Below are 27,431 nucleotides of genomic sequence, written 5' to 3' on the forward strand. Positions count from 1 at the left end.
GCAGAAGATCACCAGATTGGCTTCCTTTTTTTTGGAGGATAGCATCTTGGTTCTGTTAGGGATAGCATGATCCATATACTCGTGTAAGTGCTTATAAAGTGCATTTGTGTAGGATTCAGCAGTCGTACCTCTGTTGTCCATCTGCATGGGTGTCGTGAAGTTTGCCAAGAAGCGTGAAGTTGGCTTTGGAGAAATTTTTTGGGGTTGTTTTCCTAATGGGAGGTGGGAGCGGGATGTGGATGTCTAGGGTGATTAGCTTGTGGTCGGATCAGACCAACGAGGAGCTGACCTCTGGTGTTGAACATCGGTCACCCATGTTGGTGATGACCAGGTCTAGGATATTGCTGCCCCTGGTGGGGGGTGTGGATAAGTTGATCCAAGGCATTGGAATTTATGATTTCCAGAAAACGTTGAGCAAAAGAGTTGGTACATGAGTAGTTTTCCCAGTTAAAGGTAGGATAGTTGAAATCCCCCATTATTAGAGTGTTGGGTTGTACCTTAATATTTTCTAGTGTATCAAGAAAAGAGGAGTGGGAATCCTGGGGCATGGTGGGGGGTCTGTAGTGGGCTACAATTTGGATTGTGGTTTTGCCCAGAGTTAGTTGAACTTGGATAATATCGGAATCATTATGCTGAGCAACTAGCTTGGAGGTGTGGATGTCCTTAATGAATATGGACACGCCTCCACCTTTAGTGTTTCGGTCCGGGTTTGGTGGCCGAAAGGTGTGGTATGAATTATAGCCTGGTAATGCAGGGGTGCTCTCTGGAGCTTTGAACCAGGTCTCTGTCACTGTACAGATGTCAGTGTTCTCCATTTTAAGGAGTGCCTTGAGTGAGTGCATTTTGAGGTTTAGACTTCTAGCATTGAGTAGCATTACCCTCAGATTTTGCTTGCTTGTACCTGTTACAGTGGTGAATTTGCCATTTGAACCTTGCCTAAAAAAGGCACTATAGGGGTGGCAAGAGCCTTTGCCAGTATCCGGAATCCCAAGGGTGACAGGTGCAGGCCATCTCTGGCAAAGCAGCATGGTCTGTCGTTCATGTCATCCCAGGCCGACAGATACTGGATTCCCTTAGAATGACACCAGAAGCTTAGCCAATTGTTAAAGTCAATCATTTTGTCCTTGTACTGTGGTGTCATTCTGGGTGATGGCAGGATGCTACTCGGGGCTAGGGTCATACCTGCCTGGGCTGCAAGATCAGAGAGCTCCTCCATGTTTCTTTTCATGTAGTCAAGGGAGGTACGTCTTTTCTATTTTATCTTTTCTTGTATTATATTTGTTTTATTTTAAGTGTTTTGCTCTGTTGGAGTTTTAAGAGGTCTTGGCTAGTGTCAGTTAAAGTTGGAAAATAATTCCGTTCCAGAAAGTGAATAACATCCAGATAATTAGTTGTAGAGCTGTAAAATAGCATTCTTCATTTAACTACAAATATTTGGAGGCATCTTTATTTAGGTGGAGTGCTTGTTTGACTTGCTTGATGCTGTGTCTGCCTGACTACTGCTGATATCTGTTTGCATTTTCCTATCCACCCACCCATCTGTTGTTGTACTGTCAAAGCTGGTGGCTTTTGAGTTGCCCACCTCTACTATAAGTCTGATGGTGGATACTCCTCCAAGTCCCATCTTATTAGTGCATTCTACCGAGTATAGAGGGATCAGTTGTGAAAGCCCCCCTTAGTGTCTTAAAATTGAAAACTTCAATTATCTTCCGTTTCCTTCCTTCTCACTTACTTAATACTTGCACTTTATTCATCTTCTTTTACTGTATCTGTGCTTCTTACTTTATTACTTTGTTTTGCTTTTTGCTGCTTGTTCTTAAAATTGTTCAGTTGTGTTTATTCTGCTGCATTGATTACTGCTTGTTAGTAACCTGATTAAATTGTAAGTGTTATTCTAAGCCTCTTAGTTTTGATTTAAGCACTTGGGATTCAAACTAATTGTCTTGCATAAGGAAGGCTTGTGGTCTACTGGCTGGAGAGGTAGCTTACATCCCTCTAAGATAGGAATTTCTGGTTTTAAGCTTATTTTGTCTGTTGTTCTAAAATTACCTAGTTCTGGTTTAAGCACTTGGGCTTCAGGTCAGTTATTTTACATTAAGAAGGTTTGTGGTCTGCACTCTTGTGGGACAAGAGGATAGCCTCTGCCCTTCTAAGCTGGAAATTGCTGGTTGAAGTCTTATAGTGTCTGTTATTCTGAAAGTCCTTAATTCTGGTTTAAGCACTTGACACCAAACTAGTTATTTTACATTAGGAAGGTTTGTGGTCTACACTCTGAGAAGGTACCCTCCACCCTTCTGAGCTGGGAATTCCTTATGAAGGCTTATTGTGTCTGTTATTCTAAGTGTCTGTGTTCTAGTCTGTGGCCTGTACTCTTACAGCATTACTGTCAAAATTCATTTTTAACTACTAGAGCATCATGTTTGATCATAGCTGAGCATTGCTCATCAGGTTGCTTATCTTATCGACTTGTTCAGTATTTACATGTTCCTCCCTAGTAGATCACTGGCTATGGATTTGCACTTCCTGCCTCTCTCTGTGGCCAGTCTGGTTAAGATGGGTATTCTGAGGCATTATAGCAATTGTCTCATGTACACCAATAACCTACTTATTCTTAATAAAACAGATATTGTATGTGAGAGGTGTAAATACACTTAAATTCTGGAGGACAAAGTCTCTCATACAACCAAAACTAATCTGTAGGGGATGTCAGTGACACTAGCTCAGTCCCTACTATACAGGGTAAAGACCCGACACATAAAACTATTTATGCTGCTGCATTTACAGGTAACCTTCAAGAAATACTAAGACCTCCTGCATGGTACAATCAAAGAAAGGGTCCTCAGCCATCACATAAACTCTCTCTTAAAACACCACTCACAGTTACACATAGTAACACTGTATCCAGTGCCTCCGCTGTTAAGACCTCAACGCAAACCAACAAACACATAATTTTCTTATTATTGGTGATTCTGTAGTGAGGCACACCGATGTTCTTTTCACCAGACTGAGTAAGGGGAGATTCACAGTTAGCTGCCTTTCTGGGGCTAGAATCTGTCAGTCACACAGACACTCAGGTCATTGGATCACAGGTACTAGTATGACTCTGTCATAGTCCATGTGGGTGTTAATGATTAGAGATGCACCTCCCTTGACTACAAGAAGTGAGACATGATTGGGCTTGCTGATTAAGCGTCTCAGGCAGGTATGAGCCTAGCACTGAGCAGCATATTACCCTCTCCAAGGATGATGTCAAGTTACCAGCAAAAAATGATTGATTTTAACAATTGGCTTAGCGTCTGGTATCAGTCCAGGGGGGTACAATATTTGACAGCCTGGGAGGACATGGTTGACGTGCTGCTTGGCCTGGATTGGTCTGCACTTGTCCCATCTAGGCTTTTGGATATTGGCAAAGACATTTTCAACCCCATAGTGCCTTTTTAGGCAATGCCAAATTAATAAACCTACCATCTTAACTGGACCTATGAAGGAATAACTGAAGGTGGGTACTGCTCAATGCTAGAAGACTTAAAAATGTACTCCACACCTTGCAAGCCTTCCTCCATGGAGAGTGTAGACATCTGGATAGTAACAGAGACATGGTTTAAAGTCACTGAGAATACCCCTGATGAAGCTTTGTATTTTACAAAGTGAAAGTGCGCTCAACTTTGACTGTTTGTGATTGTGGCAAGAATACTGTCTGCATTCTGTGTACTTGGATTAAAAGTTATTCATTCATTTATTTATCCTGACTACGTGGTTCTGCTTCTACACTGCCTTGGAACTGTTGTTTCACTGAGAATACCCCAGCAATGCAATATTATAATGCTTTTCACACCTTTAGACCGGCTACTGCACAGGAGGAAACTAAAGGGGAGGAGTGTCCTCTACATTAAGACTAATCTCACATCCAGACTAGTGTATGAACCACTAGAACTCATACATGTGCAACTCACCATCAGCAGGGTGCTGTACCATAACCTTGCAACATATAGGTCCCCCCTCCATGTCCCAGGAAACCCATAATACCTATCTAAATGTACTAGAGTCCCTTACCGTTCAACCAAATACAATACTCACGGGGATCTCAACTACCCCTCTACAAAATGGGAATCCTGTACCACTTCTAATGCACAGGGCCAGTGATTCCTAATTTTTAATACTAAAATCTTGGAACAGTTGATCCATTCTCCTACCAGGGGAGTAAACATCCTTGACCTTGTACTCACAAACATGGGGTGCCAATGTTCCTCACCCAATGTAATATCTTTACTCATCCGATCTGACAATAAGGTAGTATTACTTGAAATAAAAACTAAATCAAGGGATCCAGCAAAAGCAAAAACCTGTAGGTACTGTTCCAAGGCTAATCTATCTCTATTAAGCACCACCTTGGCTAAATTCCAAGCACCCACCCCCAAGACCCAGTTAACATCATAGAATACACTGAGCTATTTAAAAAAAATTCTATACAGCCAAATTGATCACTGTGTAGTCTGAGATGTGCCCACTTGTATTAAGAGTAAGACAAACCCAAAAAACAATCCAACTATCAGTCAAATATACAACAAAAGAAAAAAAATCTTGGCCAAATGTAGGAGGAATAAAGCCATGCATACAAAGAGCCATCTAAACAGGCAGCTAAGGGAGTTAAGTAATACTTCAAAGGTTGAAGAAAATATAGCTTCTCGGTAAAGGGGACCACAAAGCTTTCTACAGCCATGTCCGTGACCTCAGAGGAAATGCACATAACGTATTGTAAATGGCATCACCCACACTGAACAGGACACCATTGCCAACCTTTTGGCTGTTAGGTCAGCTCAAATTTCTCCCCCCACTCACCTGATAATCCAAAGGAAATACCACATAACACAATCTCCCCAAAAATTACTAGAGAACAGGTCATCAATGCACTTTCCAAGGCCAAAAACACTGCATTGATGGGTCATGATAACATCCCAGGATGTTTAATAAATGGCGTAAACTTGACCTCTCTGCTCCACTTGAATCACTTATCAACTGCAGCCTTCAGTCAGGTTTGAATGGAAAAAGGCTACAGCCATTTCCTTGCACAAAAGAGGTCCAACCATTGATCCAGGTACCTAAAGACCTATAAGTCTTACCAGCCTCATATGTAAGGCCTGGAAAGAATCATCATGGACATGATAAATGAGGACAAAGGGAACCTGCAAACACTGGAACCATCACAGTTTGGCTTTGCTACTGGAAGGTCTTGTCTATTAAATCTGGTGGACTTTTTGAGAGGGTCACCAAAGCATTAGATGAAGGTAAGACTGCACATAGCTTACCTCGACCTGGCCAAGGCTTTGGATACAATACCACACTCGGGCATTATATACAAGCTCACTAAATTGGGTTTAAATCCTTTTTTCACCACTGGATAGCCAGCTGGCTCACTGATATGACCCAGGCGGTCAAAATAGGTGAGGTCATCTCCACCAAGAGGACATTCACTAGCAGAGTCCCCCAAGGTTCAGTATTGGCCCGCTCCTTTTTGGCATCTATTTCTGTGAAATGGAAGCAAGTGCTGAAGGTTTATGATTAACTTCCCTGCAAAACATTTGCATTCTTCAAGGTCCATCTCTTGACTAATAAATGGTGCCAAAGCCATGTTCTTAAACTCAGTGCTAAGAAATGCATAATTGTCCCCTTTGGGAAATCAACCATCCCAGCTAATTACCATTTTCATAATACAATCCTAAGAGTCAACCCAGTAATCGGGGATCTAGGTACGCATGTAGATAGTAGCTTTACCTTCGACCACCATTTGACATCAATAGTAAGGAAATCCTCTTCTGTTGCACAACTTTTAAGTAAGGGTTGTACTCTGTCCTTATCAAACCAATCATAGAGTACAGCTCTGCCTTTGGTATGTACCTGATCAGGCTATGCAGCAACTAGAGTGACCTCAAAGGTTCCGTGCAAAAAGAATACAAAGCATAACAAACCTGACTTATACAGAGCAGCATAAATCCCTTTCCGTGTACTCAGTCTGCTATAGATTGCTGAGGGGTGATCTATGCCTAGCTTACAGGCATCTGCAAAGTCTTAGAGTACCAGAAATACAAGGTCTGGGGACCTGAATTTTGTCTGTGACATAAATGGAACATGCTGGAGAGAGAGAGACATGTGTCCTAGAGACTGCCCCTCCTATCAAATAGGCTTCCTAGCTGTGTGAAGCTGAGTTCATCTCTTACCTAGTTTAAGCACAACCTAGACAAGTAGATGGGGAACAGGAAATTTACACCGGGCCTGGCACCCATGTCCCTTATGGACAGAGGTAACTTATAAAGCCTGGCCCTCAATGTCCTGTTTGGATGCAAGACATCATTATTCTTTTGGGAAAACTTGGCTAGGTTCAGAAAGACCCCAGGGTAATTAACCTAGTAACAGTTAATGAATATATGAATAAATTTATATAATTAGAGCCAAAAGCTATAGTAAACCTCCTGGCTGATAAATTCAGCTCCAACTTTACCCACTCTCCCTCTCAAACTTCTCTCAGGAAACACTGTCAAATATAACACCCTCTACTATTTCTAGGGAACGGGTCCTTAATGCTCTCTCTTGGACAGTATCCCAGAATGCCTTCTAAATAGCACGAAACATGACCTATCAGGGCCTCGGGAATTACTCTTTAACTGTAGCCTTCAAACAGGCTTTGTGCTTCATGAGTGGAGAACAGAAACCGTCATTCCTCTAAGCCATGGAAATAATTGCCATGGAAATGATCAATACAGATATAGTAAACCTCCAGACACTGGATCCAACCCAGTTTGGTTTCGTCAAGGGCAGATCATGTTGCACCTGATATGTGTTGTGGATTTCAATGTTTCCAACTCAAGAGCCTGCATTTTCAACAGACTAATGCTTGGACCTTTGATACTAAACCTTTTCTTCATTATTTTGTGACCTCTGAGCAAATATATTTAAGTCCAGGAGTGTGAGGGTATCTCCCAAATGATGGTGAAGGTGAGCTTGCTCCTTTAAAAAAGAAATCCCCTTAAGGTCACAAAGTGGTTTAAATGACATTTGAATGGAAGGAATTCACTTAATGGGTATTCAATTAGCTGAAGCCCCCACAAACAAATTGTTAGGTATGTATGTTAAGGTCATGCCAGAACCATTAATCTGACATTTTACAAAAAATAAGTTGGCTTCCAGTACCAAGCAGGGCATCACTATGGCTGGGCTTCCAGTACCAAGCAGGGCATCACTATGGCTGGGCTTCCAGTAACAAGCAGGGCATCACTATGGCTGGGCTCCCAATACCAAGCAGGGCATCACTATGGTTGGGCTTCCAATACCAAGCAGGGCATCACTGTGGCTGGGCTTCCAGTAACAAGCAGGGCATCACTATGGCTGGGCTTCCAATACCAAGCAGGGCATCACTATGGCTGGGCTTCCAATACCAAGCAGGGCATCACTATGGCTGGGCTCCCAATACCAAGCAGGGCATCACTATGGCTGGGCTCCCAATAACAACTTTCTAGATATATTTTTTTGTTACTTACATCCTCTTAATTTCTTTAAGCAGACTAGTTTTTAACTCTTATACTGATTATTACAGCCCCTACGTTTCTGTTTTCCTTCTTTATGTCAATCTGTTTACTAATATATTATCTAACTCAGCTGCTATCTTTTTATATGTTGTATTGCAACTACATTTGTATTGTATTAAGTGTATTTGTATAATTAGCACTATGCTATGAACAAACGACCACTGTGATTATTCCCTGTTTTTTTTTCTTGAAATGTTTAACATACAAATTAATCTTTGTATTATGTGATTATATTTTTACTTCTTTGGAGCTTATCTCCCCGGGCCTCTACTGAAAATGGACATGTATCCAGTTAGACTAGCCTGGTCAATAAATGTAAAATAAAATAAATAAAACAAGCAGGGCATCACTATGGCTGGGCTTCCAATAACAAGCAGGGCATCACTATGGCTGGGCTTCCAATAACAAGCAGGGCATCACTATGGCTGGGCTTCCTATACCAAGCAGGGCATCACTGTGGCTAGGCTTCCTATACCAAGCAGGGCATCACTATGGCTGGGCTTCCTATACCAAGCAGGGCATCACTATGGCTGGGCTTCCAATAACAAGCAGGGCATCACTATGGCTGGGCTTCCAATAACAAGCAGGGCATCAGTATGGCTGGGCTTCCAATACCAAGCAGGGCATCACTATGGCTGGGCTTCCAATAACAAGCAGGGCATCACTATGGCTGGGCTTCCAATACCAAGCAGGACATCACTATGGCTGGGCTTCCAGTAACAAGCAGGGCATCACTATGGCTGGGCTTCCAATAACAAGCAGGGCATCAGTATGGCTGGGCTTCCAATAACAAGCAGGGCATCACTATGGCTGGGCTTCCAATAACAAGCAGGGCATCACTATGGCTGGGCTCCTAATAACAAGCAGGGCATAACTATGGCTGGGCTCCCGGTCACTGTGGTTGGGCTTCCTATACCAAGCAGGGCATCACTATGGCTGGGCTCCCAGTAACAAGCAGGGCATCACTATGGCTGGGCTCCCGGTCACTGTGGTTGGGCTTCCTATACCAGGCAGGGCATCACTATGGCTGGGCTTCCAATAACAAGCAGGGCATCACTATGGCTGTGCTCCCGGTCACTGTGGTTGGGCTTCCTATACCAAGCAGGGCATCACTATGGCTGGGCTCCCAGTAACAAGCAGGGCATCACTATGGCTGGGCTTCCAATACCAAGCAGGGCATCACTATGGCTCTGCTTCCAATAAGAAGCAGGACATCACTATGGCTGGGCTTCCAATACCAAGCAGGGCCTCACTATGGCTGGGCTTCCTATACCAAGCAGGGCATAACTATGGCTGGGCTTCCAATAACAAGCAGGGCATCACTATGGCTGGGCTTCCTATACCAAGCAGGGCATCACTATGGCTGGGCTTCCTATACCAAGCAGGGCATCACTACGGGTTGGCTTCCAGTAACAAGCATGGCATCACTATGGCTGGGCTTCCTATAACAAGCAGGGCATCACTATGGCTTGGCTTCCTATAAGAAGCAGGACATCACTTTGGCTGGGCTTTCAGTAACAAGCAGGCCATCACCATGGCTGTGCTTCCAATAACAAGTAGGACATCACTATGGCTGGGCTTCCTATAACAAACAGATATTCATTGTGTTACTCTGCTGCAATCATCACACTTGGGTTATCTGCCGTCAGGCGGTCCCGCAGTCGGCCTGAGTTCCAAAGTCTTGGTCCGGCGTCTGTTGCAGTCGCTTCTTCCCTGACGTCAGAGCGACAGGGGTATAAAAGAAGCAGCCAACGCCATTTTCTTCAGTCTTTCTTGCTGCGTGGTGCCAGAAGCAGAAGCAGTTCGCAAGTGCCGGTCGGCCAACTCCTGAGATTTTCCAATCGAATTTCAGACCGAAGTCTATAAAGCTAAGTACCCCGTTGGGGAAACTTTTCTTGCCTCAGACCGATGTCAGACAAAGTTAATAATTGCATTTCTTGTGGGAAGCAAATACCTCATAAGGATTTTCATTCTTACTGTATTCCTTGCCTAGGCCCAGACCACAACGTCACTGGTTGTCGGTTTTGTTCTAGGTTTAACAAACGTACTATTAAGTGTCAGTCAGAATTCGCCCGACATTATTTTGGTAGAAAGTTTAATTACAACATGCCATCGGAGCAACCAATGACTGGAATCCACAAAAAACGCAAAGATAAAGACAGGTAGCCGAGGTCCAGACCAGATACCGAGGCCTCTGCTAGGCAAGTCGCCGGTTCTCCGGTTTTCAGCGAGGTGCCTACGCAGCCCCTGATGACTGCAGATTTGGAACTACAGATGACCTCCCAGACCGAGATTGCTGGGCCTCAGGATCCTGTACCTTTAGGCCCAGCGGACACCAGTCCCGAAGGGGAATCCGAGGTTGTAGACAGGCCTTCGGTTACTGAAGGCGTCTTTAGACCGACTACACTTACCATTAAGTCCTATGCTAAATTAAAGACCCCTTTAAAGGTAAGGAAGCCTGTTCAGCAGACTCCTGTACAGGGCCCTATGCCTAAGAATCAAATGCTTAAGATGGCTGAAGATTTAATTACCCTCATCAGGGGCTCCCATCCCCGTCCAGACAAAAGGCCTAGACAGGAGGAAGGCTACCCTTCCTCAGATCAAGTGTCTATTTCCTCAGCTTCCTCTGAGGAACATGATTACTCCTTTCCTCCTTACGAAGATTCTGATGCTGAAGAGTCTATACCCTCAGCATCTCCACCAGAAGACTACTCCTTTGGGGAAACTTTGCACACCATGAGGGAACATTTCCACTGGGAAGGCCAAGATTACTCAGATTCAAAGGAAAGACTCCGTGAGTTCCTTCTTCTACCTCAGCACAGACCTCTTGCTATCCCTCCTGTTTTAGACATTTTGGATGATGTTTATTCAGAATCTAGCCTTAACACAGATTCATTGCCTCCTGCACCAGCTAAACCAGACAGGTATTACAGGGTTCCTGACTCTCATAAATTTTTATATAAAAGCCCTGTTGCAGACCCAGAAACCATTTCCTAGGGCCACAAAAGGGGTTAAGGCTTCTATTGTTAAAAATCTAGTTCCTTCGGAAAGAGATTCAAGAGCACTAGACAGATGGGGGAAAAAAGTGTATACTTCTGCCACTTTAGCTATAAGAGCTTTGAATTGTCAGTTTCACATGCTGAAGTACCAGCAATATTTGATGTCTCAATTAAAACAGAAAATGCTCATTCATTCAGAACAACCTGATTTTAAGGAAATGCAGGATTTGTTGCATGCAGCAGAACAAGTGGGAAAGCATACTTTGCAATGTGGATTTGATTCATTGGAAGCTTCTTGTAGAGCAGCTGTCACAGGGTTGGTTATACGGAGACATGCTTGGTTAAAAGAGCAAACTTTACCAGAACATGTTAAAGCTAAATTATTGGATGCTCCTTTACAGAAGGATGTTTTATTTGGTGTTAAAGCTGAGGAAGTTTTAAAGAAAATGGAGGAAAAGGCTAAATCTATGCAGACAGTCAATGATTTTTTGCAAGTGCAACCTCCTCGTTTCAACAGAAATTGGCCAACTAAAAACTGGTCATTTCCTGCTTCAGACAGACCACAGAGAGGTAAATACAGACGTCCTAGGGGCAGAGGTCAGCCACAAGGCTCCTACAGACCTAGACAATGGCCAGCTGCAACTCAAAGAGGGGGAGAAGATAGATCTCAACCTTTCAGAAAACAATCACGATGACTTTCCACTCCGTCTGCCATGCAAAGCTGCTCTGGCAGCACCGTTGGGCGGAAAACTAGCACTATTTTCAAGAAACTGGCACATCACTACAAAAGACAAATGGGTTCTAAATATTGTATCTCAAGGCTACAGATTCCACTTTCACACTTTATCAAGGATGAGAGGAATGCCAAATCTGCCACCAAATCAATGGGCAGAGGCACAAAGACATAGCAGCTCTCACGGAAATGAGAGCCATTCAAGAGGTACCTACACAGGAGCAAGGACAAGGATTTTACTCAAGACTATTTCTGGTTCTACGAAAGGACAAAGCCTGGAGACCCATTTTAGACCTCTCAAATCTAAACACATATCTGGAGGTCCCCAAATTCAAGATGCTCACTCTTCAGCAGCTTCTTCTCATGCTGGGCAAGAAAGCTTGGCTAGTAACGCTGGACCTCAAGGAGGCATACCTGCATGTCCCAATCGGACAAAGTTGCAGAAGATACCTCCGATTTATTGCAGGCACAGCGCATTACCAATTCTCTGCACTGCCCTTTGGCTTATCTACTGCGCCCAGAGTATTCACGAAATGCCTGGAAACAGTAATTGCATACTGCAGACAAAGAGGAATTCATATATATCCATATCTGGACGACTGCCTTATTGAAGCAGAAAGCAAGGACATTCTTTTAAAACATCTGGCTTTTGTAAGAAAAATACTAAGTTGCTTGGGGTACACAGTAAACGAAAAGAAATCAAAACTAGTGACCTCACAAGAGATAATATTCCTGGGTGCCAGCTTAAATACAACAGCCCAGATGGCTTATCTCACGCCAGACAAGCAAAAACAACTGACTCAATATTTCAGTATGATGGCAACATTAACCCAGTTCCCTGCAAGGAAAATCCTGCAGGCCCTGGGGTTCATGGCATCCTGCATACTACTAATTCCATATGCCAAACTGCATATGAGGAAATTACAATGGTACCTGAAAAGCGTATGGACTCAACACAGCCACAGCTTGGAAACAACAATACCACTTATTCCCTGCCTTCAAAAGGAGTTTCTATGCTGGGCTCAAGCATGTCACCTCAACAAGGGTCAGCCTTTTGCCTTACCCACAGCAAAGCAGACAATAACAACAGACTCATTGGACTACGCCTGGGGAGCACACATAGCAGGACAGTACATACAGGGCAAATGGTCTGCAGAACAAATGCATCTGCACATCAATCAAAATGAGATGCTAGCTGTGCAAAATGTCCCGACAGCTTTCAAGGACCTCTTACGTCCAGGACAACTGCTAATAAAGACGGACAACACCACAGTAATGTGGTACATAAACAAACAAGGGGGAACACATCCCTACCTCTTATGCAGACAAGCACTGTCCTTATGGAACACAGCACTGACTTACCATGTCCAGCTACAAGCACAATTCCTGCCAGGAAAAGAAAACACATTGGCAGACGAGCTAAGCAGAAATATCATGGATCCTCACGAATGGAGACTAGATCCACAAGTATTCACAATGATAACTCAAAAATGGGGAAGGCCAGACATAGATCTATTTGCCTCCCCCCAAAACTACCAACTACAAAAATTTTGCACAAGGACATACCACTTACTAGCTTGGAAAGTGGACGCCCTATCATTCAGTTGAAAAACATTAACAGTCTATGCCTTCCCTCCACTACCTCTACTGGCAAAGGTGTTATTGAATGCCAGATCAGAGAGGCCACAAATGATCCTAATTGCTCCAGACTGGCCACGCCAACACTGGTACCCAATATTAAGGAACATGGCACAAAGCCCTCCATGGATTTTAACTCAATTTCCACTCCTGCTGACTTGACAAAACATTCAGATCCTTCACGGTCAGCTTAGGGCTTTAAATTTGGCTGCATGGAAAATAACTTAAATAATCAATCAACACTTCTCTCTAAGGATGTCATGGATGTCATTTTGGAGGCCAGAAGGCCCAGCACCAGGAAAACCTACTCAGACAAATGGAAAAGATTCTGCGCTTGGAACCAGGCTAAAGGCCAAAATCCTTTAATCCCAAATATCCCTCAAATACTGCAATATTTAACTGAGATGCTGCACAAAGGCCTTTCCTTTTCTTCCATTAAGATCCATACTTCAGCCATTTCAGCCGATTACAATACGGATCCTCCCATATTTTCACATCCTTTACTAAGGCAGTACCTCAGAGGGGCTAAGAATATAAGACCGCCCAGAAGACCTCCAACTCCAACTTGGGACCTCAACTGTGTTTTGGAAAAACTAACACTGCCTCCTTTCGAACCAGCTTTCTCAGCAGATCTACAATATTTGTACTGGAAAACAGCCTTGCTGCTGGCAATTACCTCAGCACGAAGGGTTTCAGAGCTACAGGCTCTAATGGCAGTGGAGCCCTTCATCATTTTTCATCAAGACAGAGTTTCCTTACGAACTAACCCTTCCTTTATGCCAAAGGTAGTATCCAGTGTGGCTCTGAATCAGACCATTCATTTACCCACTTTTTATCCAAACCCCCAGAATAAAGGAGAAAGGCTCCTTCACTCTTTGGACATTCATAGACAATTACGTTTCTATTTGTATAAGTCAAAGACTTTCAGAAAATCTGACCAACTCTTTGTATCCTATGCTGCAGGTTCACAAGGAAAGGCTATTTCAAAACAAACTATTTCTAAATGGATAGCACATTGTATCCGCTACTGCTACACTCACCATGGGAAACCTGTACCTGTTAAAATTAGGTCCCATTCCACCAGGGCTACAGCAACTTCAGCAGCCTTTCTCAGAGGGGTACCAACCAATGACATTTTGGAGGCTGCAACTTGGAGTTCAGTGCACACCTTTACCAAGCACTACCACTTACCATTATACTCAAAAACCAGAGCTGGCTTTGCCACTGCAGTTCTACAGGGTATACTAGCTTCTCCTAACCCGGTTTAGTATCAGCCACCCAGACATAGCTTTGGGATTCAACCCAAGTGTGATGACTGCAGCAGTGTAACACGATGAACATAGTACAGTTTTGTACCTACCATAAATGTAGATGTTCGAGTGTTGACACTGCTGCAGTCCAGGTTACCCTCCCTCCATCCCCTCTTCATACAAGGGTTTTATTTATATTTGTATACTATCAATTTGATGTATTTCTATATGGTGTATTTGCTTACAACTATTACTGTTGTTTTCCTACTAAGGTATGTTTGCATAAGATTATGTATTGCCTTCCTGTTTGGGGGCACCTGACATCTGTGGCAAGAAAAACTGAAGAAAATGGCGTCTGCTGCCTCTTTTAATACCCCTGTCACTCTGACGTCAGGGAAGAAGCGACTGCAACCGACGCTGGGCCAAGACTTTGGAACTCAGGCCGACTGCGGGACCGCCTAATGGCAGATAACCCAAGTGTGATGACTGCAGCAGTGTCAACACTCGAACATCTACATTTATGGTAGGTACAAAACTGTACTGTCATCACAATGTCTGGGCGTCCAGTAACAAGCATGACATCACTATGGCTGAATAATTTAGTATTAAAATAAAAAAAAAAAGTATTATTGTCCTCCACTTAAGAAATGGCCATTTCCTTCTCTTGCTTGTAGGTTAAGATATGTATAAGGAACGGGTGTTTGGTCCATGCATTACGTGGTTACTGAATCCTTAAATTTGATGTTCCATGACCTTAAGACAAAGCGAAAGGCAATCCGAACAGGTGCAGTAAATCACCCGTTTCATGCAGTAAAAGTAGGATGAGGTCATCAGGGGGTGAGGGACAATAGGTTCTTGGAGAGTAATGTTTGATGTAAAAGGGGAATTAGACCAGAGGGATTGTAGATCACTTTGGATTACTTGTTCCTCACATAAAAAAAAAAAGAAAAACTGAGTATTCAAGAAAGGACAAAAAAACAGATCACCTGAGATTAATTTTCCCTCACGGTAAAAGTTGATAGCATATTTATAAGAGAGGAGGACAGTACATCACCAAAGCTTACATGTTTCAGACAATAAAAGCAGTGGGGGGAATTGGGTATAGATGGTCAGTAGATAATGATTACTACAGTCAGCAAGCTGTTTGAAAGACAGAACACATACAGCAAAGAGTTGCAGGCACCTCGTTAGAAAGCAGGAAAGTGAGCCACTGTGTCCTTCAAGGCCAGGCATTGTGAGTTCTCCTTTTTGACTGACATCTGGCTAACAAAAGTCTACAGATGTCTGTAAGTAAATGGGGGGTGCTGTTAAGTTATCCTGTGACATCCAAGCATTCCAGAATGAACTCTCCCTAGTAATCTTAGTGTAGTAAATACAGACTCAGACTAAATACTAGACGTACAGTTTCACTTCTGGCATTAAGCCCCTCCCTTTTCATACTGTGTAATGTTTCAAAGTTTCATAGTTTAGTACTAGGCTATCTGCCCTGGGGTATTTGTAAGCCTAGCCATAGTGATGTGGCTTTCGCCACCCCATGAAATGGTACAAACATGTACAGAAAAGGTTTAGAATTCTGTGCCTCTGTCTAGTAGTGACACAGTGAAGGTCCCCTTATATAATATAATTAGTTTACTGTGCCCCTGTCTAGTAGTGACACAGAGGTGACCCCTGGGGTAAACTTATGATCTCCCATCCACTCATCAAGATTTCTCTTGAAAGAGTCAGTGAGGGGCTCTGCCTAACATGAACTGGGATTCTGTTCCAGAGCATGGGAAGCCTCTGGGTTATGAATCTATCCCTCCAGCATGTCCTATTCATACTTGTGCCGAGGTTTAAGTCTTTAGCTCTCGTGGTTCTGATGGATTTGGATTTTTTGAGGTGGAGCATGTCCATCAGTTCCTGATTGGACATGGCCTTGTACGTCAGGCACAGATCACCTCTGAGCAGGCGGTATGCTACTGAATAGAGCTGGAGTTTCTTTAGTCTGGCAGAATAAGACATATGTTGGAGACCCTTGATCCTCTTGGTGAGGTACTTTTGTGGTCTCTCCAGCTGCTGCAAGTGCTGGGTGAGGTACATACCAAATGGGGCATTGTACTCAATCATGGGTCTGATGAGGGAGGAGTATAGGGGTACAATGACCTCCTTGGATCTGGATATGAATCCCTTCATGATAAGGTGTGCAAGGTAGAATGTCTTTCTAACCACTTTGGCAATGTGGGTGTCAAATGAGAGGTCGCTGTCGACTTGGGTCCCTAGGTCTCTGATTACTTTTTCCGTACTCAGTGGGTTACTGTCTGTGATAGTTTGTGGGTACTTTGTTTTTCCCAAAGGGGATGACTATACATTTTTTGGCATTTAGTTTAAGGCCATGACTCCGGCACCAGTTGTCCGTTTCTGTGAGGCCTTTTTGTAGGATGTATGTGTCAGCTGGTGTATCGACTATGGCGCCTAGTTTGCAGTCATCTGCAAACTTTGTCAGCCACATCCCTCCCATGTTTGCTTTAACATCTGAGAAATAAATGCCGAACAAGAGGGGTCCCAGGACAGATCCCTGTGGGACACCACTTGTGACTGGCTTTGAGTCTGACATGGCTCCAGCGATTTTGACTTTATGGGTTCTGTCCTTTAGCCAGTTTGTAACCCATCTAGTGTTGTTATCCTGTGACATCCAAACATTCCAGAATGAGCTCTCCCTAGTAATCTCTTAGTGTAGTAAATACAGACTCAGACTAAATACTAGACATACAGTTTCACTTCTGGCATTACGCCTCTCCCTTTTCATACTATGTAATGTTAAGTTATCCTGTGACATCCAACCATTCCAGAATGAGCTCTCCCTAGTAATCTTAGTGTAGTAAATACAGACTCAGACTAAATACTAGACATACAGTTTCACTTCTGGCATTAAGCCCCTCCCTTTTCATACTGTGTAATGTTAAGTTATCCTGTGACATCCAAACATTCCAGAATGAGCTCTCCCTAGTAATCTTAGTGCAGTAAATACAGACTCGGACTAAAGGCTAAAATATAGTATCACTTTTGGTATTAAGGCCCACCCCCTTCATACTGTGTAGACAGCATACCACTGCAAAATGAAATGTGGTCAGGAACCTGGGGGGGTTGATACCTCCCTGTTTTGATCATCATGTGGCAACAGTTGTCAGGACAGGAAACCTTTTAATTTAGTACAACTGATTGCCAAAGGAATATGATCAAGGTCTGTGGAGGTAATCACTTCCTTATACTCCGCATTGATCAGACTAATTATTATGTATAATACCCCTTTGGAATGTATCTCATTAATATCAGTTGGGGAAAAAAGGATTCCTGACAAAAAATGTCCTTGAGTTGCTGTGAGAGGTTTATGTGTGTATTTATTTACAGTCTTTACATTTGTTTACTGGGGAAAGACCAACTGGGAATTAAAATTCCTTTTCAGTAGTGGCCAAGGAAGAAAATGTCCATGGTTACATATAGTGTGTGCAAAACATCTATTAAAGCCGAAGCATTTATAAGGTTATAACACAGGTGTATCAAGAGTTCAACATTCAACTTAGTTGCACTCTGCAATACACAGATTTTAAATGAATGTTTCATGAAAGTTATACAAAGATAGTTCTGGAGGTAGCATTCTGCTAAATATACATTAAAGTAAATCTTTTGTACCAGATTAATATAAAAACTTTTTTAGTTGCACTGTAAAATAGACACACTGTAAAATAATTTTTTATATAAAGAGAATATAGGCGATGGTTAAGCTCTCAAGTAGTAAGTGGTAATGATTACTGGGTGCCCGGTTGGGCTGATACAATTGTGAAAGAATGAATAAAGAGAGAGAGATTGTCTAGTGGAAAGGAAAGCCTTTGTTAAAGATAGTGAAGAAGATTAGTGTGAGGCAAGATAGAAATGAAGTTCTGTGATTGATGAATTAGTGAGGAATATATAGAAGAAGGTATGGAGGGGGGAGAGAGGTATGTGTTTGAGAAGGTCAGTGATATGTTAGGGGAGGTTGGAGGCTCTGTCTCTTTAGTCAGTGTTTTACAGACTTTTTGGGGTCCATCTCTGCCTTGCTTACCATGCCATTAGAGAAGAGATTGTCCAGGACTACCAGTATCTCAATAAATCCAATGGCTTTCCAACACTAAAACCAACAATGAAATTCTTTACCAGCAGATAAATAAGATGCTAGAAGGCAGGTTTTTATAACCCAGTGCTTCCTTAACCTTTACAATATACTTCCCCTGCATGTTAAACAGCACAACTCACTATCTTCCTTGAAACATAACCCCAATTACTGGATGAGTAGCCACACACTTACTCCAGAATTGACTGGTGTGGCCCTCCTGGAGAAAGGCTGTGCAGCCTTAGGTAGTGGGCACTAACAATAATAAAAGGGCATGACTCTGAAGTATCTATAAATCTATTGTACTAATTCCACGTGAAGCTGGGTTCTTCCAGAACCCAATCCAAGTGTAACTTATCCGTAGTTTGGTACCTGTGTCTTTAATAGACACAGGCAAACCTGTAAGTAGTTACTTCTCCAGGCCCCAGCTAGTAAATGTTTCTTTTCCCAAGCCCCTTACACTTATCCAAGGAACAATAACTTGTCAGAGATTTAGGATGCATGGCTAGGCTTAAAATAGCCCTTGTGGTCATTAACATAGTAAAGATCCATGAACCTTTGCACCTTTAAGAAAATGAGACCATGTGGGTCATGTCCAAGATGGCAAGCTAAAGGCAGGAAAGAAATTCTGCTCTGCTCTGTTCATTTATTGTTGACAGGATTTCTTTGTCATTTACACCAGTTTTCACTTATAAGTTTTGGATTCTAAAACTGGAAGTTTCAATGATTATTTGGTGTAAAATTCAAGTGTCGTTTGATATATTCCTGTCAAATTTTAATGAAAAATGAGTTGAAGAAAATGTCTCATAGAAGATGAACTCTGCCAAAACTGTGCATCAAGACAATACCATGAATAAGAACTACAGTATATACTTTCTACTGTTCAGGACCTTGTGAGAAAAATAGATAAACTTGATCTTAAATGGACAGTGCAGTGGTGCAGTGGTACTGTTGTTGCCATCCAGCAAAAGGTTCTCCAGTTTGATTCTCAGCTGGGGTGCCTTCTGTGTGGAGTCTGTATGTCCTCCCTGTGTTCATGTGGATTTCCTCCACTGTTACAAAGACATACATCTGGAGCGTTTCTCCCTGGGCCTCTACTGAAAATTGACTCCTTCCAAGTCGTACTTTCCCAGTTAACAAATGTTAAATAAATAAATAAATTGATAAGATCAAAAAGGACTGTACAAAACAAATAGAACTGACAAATTATGTCCTTAAACAACAAAGGATGTAGGTAACAGCTGTATAAGAGTCTGTTTCTGACATTCATTCCAAACTAACAGAAAGGGAGAAGAATATTGAACTTTTACTACAACAAAACAAAAAAACTGATTAAAAAATGATGACTTTGAAAACAAAGACTGTAGGAATATTAGAATTTATGGAGTGCCAGAGCAGATGGATGGTGAAAATATGGTGAATTTTCTGACATCATGTATCTCAAAAATTTTAAATCTGCCTTAAGTTTGTCCTTCAGTATTGAAAGAGCTCAAAGGTCTCTAGCTACCATTTCACCTAATAAAAACATGTACTGTCAAGATCTATTATTGTGAAACCATTTTAAAGTCAAGATAAAGACTTGGTCCTGAGAACTGCATGGTCCATTGTTCCTTTAAAGATAAGGGACTTGCATATCAGAATTGATAATGACTTTTCATCTATCGTGGTTTCTAAAATAAAAACTTTTATTCCCCTTTTAAAGTAATTAAGGAAAGCTGGTATTAAAACACACATGTAACAAAAGTCAATTAATAACAGTATTCCCAATAACCTTTACTAATGGATGTTTAATCTCATTTGATGAAAAAAATGATAAATTTTAAAAACAATAACTTATTGTATTGGAACCAGTTTATTTTTGTTAAAAAAATGCATTCTGCTGATTTCTTATTAGCCAAATCTAGTTTACAGAACTGCAGTTGTTTAGACATTCAGACATGTAAAGAATTTCTTCATAATAAAACTATACTAACTTTAGATCCTTCTAACAATGTTGTACCAAAAATTTTAGATTTCACATCCATCATTATTAATGATTCCATGGTGAACATGTCATTTATCTCAAAAATATATAACATTATTAGAAGTGATTTTAGAACTATACATATTTCCTGCTATAAATAAAAATCTTTGCTTAAAATCAACAGGGAAAACAACATCCTCTCCTTATTGGAGACTTTTTACTTGGACATTTTCACGTAGATTTTTTTTTAACTCTGCGTAAAGTTGCATTAATCTACAAGCTGTGACTTAACACCTGAAGCAGATTTGTTTCATATGATCATTAATTGCAAGATGGTTAAACTTTTTTTGGTTGATTTTAGATATTTTTGCAAAGCTTTGTGGAATGAAAATTGTATTATAACGGAGTCTGTGATATTGTTCACTGTACCAATTCCCCAAGTTATTCCTGGTCATCGAATACCTCTTTCATGGGCAATCTTAGCTATAGCAAGGTTAAGTTATAACAATATACTGGAAAGTTAAAGCTACTATATATTTTCATAGTGAATTCATTCAATTACCTAAATTTGTTTGCAATAAACAAATATGTACAATAAAAATGAGAACAAATAACACAACCCATCAGTTGATTGCAAGGAAAAAAATGCATAATTTATTGGAAAAATATTGAAATATTGATTAGCATTGTATTTATTGTTATAGACACTGCATATAGTTTATTTTGTTGCTGTTGTTAGTTTTTATGTGTTTTTGCATAAATAAAACCATTCTTATGAAAAGAGACAGTGTGAGTAGCCTGGACAGCAGAAACTCTTCAGCTACAACAAGGACCAAGACAACAGCTTTGCTGAGGTGATGGTTACATAAGTAAAGATACAGTTGCCATTTACTGTCACAATGTATGCATTATATGCTGTCTAATATAAAAACAATTCTATTCAACTGTATTGTCAGAATTCCTTGTTTCCACTTAATGAAGTCAGTTGCGATAATTAGGAGAAGATGGGTTTGTGCATCAGCAGGGACTGGGTTTTCCTGTAGCACAAGCCACAGGGGATGGTCATGGTGTTAAAAACTGAGAGACGACTGGACACTTTGAGTTTCTAGCACTGTGGTGGGAGGGGTGTGCTAGGAAAACACTTGTTTCATAAAAACAGGAGTGTGTTGCTCTACAGGGATGATGTCTGTGTTTTTAAGCACCAGTAGCCAACCCAGGGCAGCAGTACCACGTTACAAGATGTATGTGGTACTTACTGCATCACAAAGCATCTTCTACAGGGCAATTTATGAATTCTGTTGCAGTCAGAAGTACATCACACCATCACATCATTTGTCATTTCAAAACGTCTGGCATGTCTTTATACAAACCAGGCACCACATGTCCCTGCACAGTCTGTAGTGAGTACTTTACATCTACAGATGTACGTTAGAGATGTATGTGGCAGGTTATTTATGAATACTGTTACAGTCAGCGGTACATCACACATCATCACATCATTGGACATTTCAAAATGTCTGTCATGTTTTTCTGTAAACCAGGCTCCACATGTCCCTGCACAGTCTGAAGTGAATACTTCATATCTACAGATGTACGTTACAAGGTGTATGTGCCAGGGTTATTTATGAATACTGTTACAGTCAGAGGTACATCACACATCATCGCATCATTGGACATTTCAAAATGTCTGGCATGTTTTTATATAAACCAGGCTCCACATGTCCCTGCACAGTTTGTAGTGAGCAGTCATATATACAGATGTACATTATAAGGTGTATGTGGCAGGGTTATTTATGAATTCTGTTATAGTCAGAGGTACATCACACATCATCACATCATTGGACATTTCAAAATGTCTGGCATGTCCTTATGTAAACCAGGCTCCACATGTCCCTGCACAGTCTGTAGTGAGTACTCATATCTACAGATGTACCAGCAGAAACATTTCAGCCTTTATTGAAGTTAGAGAGAACGAGAAAGATTCGTATGTACTTTAGCCAGTTGTTCCATGTTTAAATCACTCAGCATCCATTTCCAGTGTGTGCAGCTTTGAGCATGGTTGCTAAATAAACATTGCTGATGTTCAAATGATGGACTTTTGTTTAGTGATTGTACTTATTTAATACATTAAAAATAGAACACTGAGTTTGGGTCTTTTCTTTTGTTATGCTTAGTGATATCAATGTCAAATAAATATACTTTACCGCTTAATCACCGTCAGGGTAATTATATAAATATTTTGCAGCTCATTTAAAGTTCACAGTCAAGTTGTTTAATGTCTGCTGCTTCCAAACTATATTAAATGGAATGACATACTTTTTTGTTTTAGTTCTGTTTTGTTCCAAGTTTTATGGAAAGAAGCATTTAAAACCTTCATGTTATAAAATATTGGCATTTAAATATTTGAAATTTAGGCTAATTCTGATTTCTCTTATCTTGTTTATGTTTAATCTAACATGTCCTTTTTCCCTTGGTGAGCGTTCCTTTTTAAACATTTGCCTGAGAACACCAATGATGCCTTTATGGAAAGTTAGGGTAATAATTTGTGTAGAAGATGTAGATGCAAAGCACATCAGATATATTGTTGGAAACTCAAACAAAAAATGATAAAATAAACTGCAGACCAGTTAACACATTTTAAATGTAGCTAGAAGGAACATTAAGGCAATGAGAGGGCAGAGCAGGTTTTTGTTAAAGACCTATTAATTATTGTAATTCTGTGTGACAGCATTTTATTGTTTACTATGATTAGACATTAGAAAGATTTGTCTGTGTGGATATGTTAAATAGCTAGTGCTTTAGAATGTCAGCTATAAGAAAAGTCTTCTGCGCAGCTGATTATATTTTGACACACTATTTTTTAATTTTAAGTCAGCAGGAATGGCGAATTCAATACCATCAAGGGTCTGCCATCATCCTATGTCAAACTCTGGGATGCAGAATGTGACAGAGCTCTCCCTGATGAGATGTTTATTACAAGGCAAGACCCAGTGAAGACTGAAGCCAGACATGAAAACTGTGGGCAAAGTAATGAGGACTTTGTCATGAAAACTGAATTGGAAAACCATTTACAAACTGAAGCAGAGGAAATGCCAGGCAGCTGGCTTAATCATAGCAACAGTTTAACATTTTATAGTAACAGTGTAACTGATCATCTGAGTGTCCGTGGGGAAAGGCAAAACAATATCTCCCCAACACATAAACAAACGCTCATTAGGCAGACTTTGCATAAAGGTGTTATGAATGCCGAATGTTTTTCAGATAGAAAAAATGTAACACTGCAGAAGATCAGTCATACTGGTCAAAATCCCTTTACCATGTGTGACAAAAGCTTTACACAGAATAATGACATGGCAATACTTCAGAATGTCCAGGTTTGTCAGCAAAAGTCTCATCAGCATCTCCATATTAGCCTAACACCATGTAACTCTACCACATGTGAAAAGAGTTTTTCATACAAAGGCGATATGTTGAATCATCAGATTCACAGTGAGCAGAAGACATATAAATGTACCATGTGTGACAGGAGTTTTATACACAAGAACCGACTGGCACTTCATCAGAAGATGCATACAGGGCAGAAGCCATACAAATGTACCACATGTGACAAGAGTTTTGCACTAAAGGGAAATCTGGTCCAACATCAGAGGATCCACAATAGCATGGAAATCTATAAATGCACCATGTGTGATAAGAGTTTTGTATACAAAAGCAGTTTGGTGACTCATCAGGGTCTCCACACTGGGCAAATGCCATACAAATGTTCCATGTGTGACAAGAGTTTTATAAGGAAGAACCAACTTGCACTTCATCAGAAGATGCATACAGGGCAGAACCTATACAAATGTGTCACGTGTGACAAGAGTTTTGTATACAAAGGCAGCATGCTGAATCATCAGGTACACTGTGGGCAGAAGCCATATAAATGCACCATGTGTGACAAGAGTTTTGTAAACAAAAGCAGTTTGGTGACTCATCAGTGGCACCACACCGGGGAGAAGCCATATAAATGTTCCATGTGTGACAAGAGTTTTGTACTTAAGACTGATGTGGTGAGACATCAGTATATCCATAGTGATCAAAAACCATTTAAATGTACCATGTGTGACAGGAGTTTTATACAGAAGAGCAAACTGAAACTTCATCAGAAGAAGCATACAGGGCAGAAACCATATAAATGCATCATGTGTGACAAGAGTTTTGTCACCAAGAGTCAACTGGTACTTCATCAAAAGATGCACTCTGGGCAGAAACCATACAAATGTACAGTGTGTAACAAGAGTTTTGGATGCAAAAACAGTGTGATAATTCATCAGAGGCTTCACAGTGGTCAGAAGCCATATAAATGCACCATGTGTGACAAGAGTTTTGTATGGAAGAGTCAACTAGTAGTTCATCAAAAGATGCACTCTGGACAGAAACCATACAAATGCACTGTGTGTGACAAAAGTTATGGATGCAAAAACAGTATGATGATTCATCAGAGGCTCCACAGTGGGCAGAAGCCATATAAATGTACCATGTGTGACAAGAGTTTTGCACAAAAGAAGTGCTTAATGAGGCATCAGTATACCCACAGTGGACAGAAGCCATATAAATGTTCAAAGTGTGACAAGAGTTTTGTACGCAAGACTCACTTAGTGAGACACCAGTATACCCATAGTGAGGAGAAACCATATAAATGTACCATGTGTGACAGGAGTTTTATAGAGAAGAACCGACTGGCACTTCATCAGAAGATGCACTTTGGGCAGAAGCCATATAAATGCACCACATGTGACAAGAGTTTTGTATACAAAAGCAGTGTGGTGATTCATCAGAGGCTCCACAGTGGGCAGAAGCCATATAAATGCAGTGTGTGTGACAAAAGTCTTCTGACGAAGAGTCAACTGATACGTCATCAAAGGATGCACTCTGAGCAAAAACCATATAAATGCACCATGTGTGACAAGAGTTTTGCATACAAAAACAGTGTGATGATTCATCAGCAGCTCCACAGTGGGCAGAAGTCATATAAATGCACCATGTGTGACAAGAGTTTTGCATACAGAAGCAGTGTGGTCATTCATCAGAGGATTCACATTGGACAGAAGGATGAAAATATGAGCCACAAAGAATCATAGAAAATTATGAAGTTTATATCACATGGGATCACCCAATACCAACAGTTCAAAAGATAGATGCTAGAAAACCAGATATAGTGGTCCAAGAAAAGAAGACAAAAGTAGCATTGATCATTGAAATCACCACACCCAGTGACTACAGTGTCTTGCATAAAGAGAGAGACAAAGTCATAAAGTACCTGAATCTGCAGGCAGAAATGACAGCCATGTGGAAGAAAGATACCCAGACAGTTCCAATAGTAGTAGGAGCAACTGGTCTTATAAAAAAGAATTTACAGTCGTATTTAGATATGTTACCAATTCATGTAACACCGTACGGATTGCAGAAGGAGTCCTTACTAGGAACATTGTGTGTGCTGCGAAGAGCATTTTTGGCTAATGTCAAAGAATGAAACAATACTAATTTCATGAACTTTAATCATACTTTGACTTAGGAATGGGGTCCATTCCTGTCATGGTGTTAGAAACCCAAAAGACTTGGAGAAATTAAAAACGGCAGATGCCATATAAATGCACCACATGTTACAAGAGTTTTGCATACAAAAGCAGTGTGGTGACTCATCAGAGGCTCCACAGTGGGCAAAACTAATACAAAAAGAGCAGCACCAAAGATAGTTGAAGAAAAATATAGGAAAAGGAATCCAGTTATGGAAAACTTTACAATACAAAAAATAAGACGAAGAGGAAAAGTAGAAAAAGAGATTAGTAATGGAGAAGTCAAAGAAATAGAAATTGAGGTAATGGAACAGCTGACAAGAGAAGGATTCAGTGTAGAAAATCAAATGCCGAAAGCACCACAACAGGATAGAGCAATGAATATCCAAATTACGGGGAAACCAGTGGAACATGAAGCAACTGGTCAGGTACCACATCAAGATAATTTGGAGCCTTCCACAGGAAACCAGTATAAACGTTCATTTGAAGCTGGACAGCAAGGCAAGGAACAGGAAACTGTGGAAACTCTGATGCAGTCAATGTTGAGGAGTGATAGGCCAGTGAGTTCTCATATGCCAGAACAACAGATGACACAGGATGGAATTGAAGAGAATGTGCCACAAGAAGATGTTCTAGAACTTTCTATAGAATGCCCACAGGAAACAGAAAACAAGGGATGTGCCTTCAGTGTGGAAGAAAAGGAGTTAAGAGAAGAGTTGCTTGATTTTATAGACAAAGATAGATATATCAAGAGCAATGAGAGAAATAGACTGCAGAAGTTTAATAAAACCCCAAAAGTCAGAAGCTTGTTAAAACAAATGAACACAGTAGTTAGGACTGTCCATAGAGATCCATGCGATATAACAGAAGTAAACAGAATATATTACTGTGCTGCAAAATTAATAACTGATAAAGTTCTACCGCAGGAACATAGGGTAGCAAGGGAAAAGAGGGGGCAACAGCGAATACCATCATGGAAATATCGAATAGAGAAAACTATAAAGCAGTTAAGACAAGAAGTGTCACTGTTAGAAGATTATAGAAGAGGGAACAGATCAACAAAAATATTAAGAAAGAGAGATGTGATAAAAGCATTGTGCAGTATTAGAACAAGCCATGATCTATTATGCACTATTGGAGATAAACTAAAAATTTCAAAACAGGCGGAAAGACTCGGAAGATACGAAGGTAAATATAAGGGAAAGGCGCAAAATAAGCAATTTACTGATGACCCAAAAAAGTTTTATAGAGAATTGGGAAATAAGGTAAAAGGAATTGATAGACCGCCGAAAAAAGAGGAAGTAGATACATTTTGGAGAAGTATCTATAAAGATCCTGTGGAACATAACAACGATGCTAAATGGATAGAAGAAGTAGAAGAAAGTATAAGATGTTTAAAGGTACAGGATATGAAATGGGATGATGTAACTGCCAGAGACATTGAACCAACGTTGAGAAAAGCCTCTAACTGGAAAACCCCAGGCCCAGATACAGTACCTAACTTTTGGCTTAAAGTATTAACTTCTTTACATGAGGATCTAGCCATGAGTAAGAACTATTTATATGCACACCCCGAACAGAAAC

At 41.0% G+C, this 27,431-nt stretch overlaps 1 protein-coding gene across 1 annotated transcript in view; it reads left to right on the forward strand.

Moving 5' to 3' along the window:
- Positions 1-25,498, forward strand: part of LOC122797937 (zinc finger protein 271-like) — a 113,972-nt gene extending 88,474 nt beyond the window's left edge. Inside the window, exon 2 of the mRNA XM_044066456.1 lies at positions 23,161-25,498. Within this exon, the coding sequence (XP_043922391.1) occupies positions 23,161-25,412 (2,252 nt within the window). The 3' untranslated portion in view covers positions 25,413-25,498. The remainder of the gene's footprint in view (positions 1-23,160) is intronic.
- Positions 25,499-27,431: the final 1,933 nt, after the last annotated feature.

Source organism: Protopterus annectens, chromosome 3.part1 (genome assembly GCF_019279795.1).
Source record: "Protopterus annectens isolate FY-2018-M chromosome 3.part1, PAN1.0, whole genome shotgun sequence".
In the NCBI taxonomy this organism is placed as follows: Eukaryota; Metazoa; Chordata; order Ceratodontiformes; family Protopteridae; genus Protopterus; species Protopterus annectens.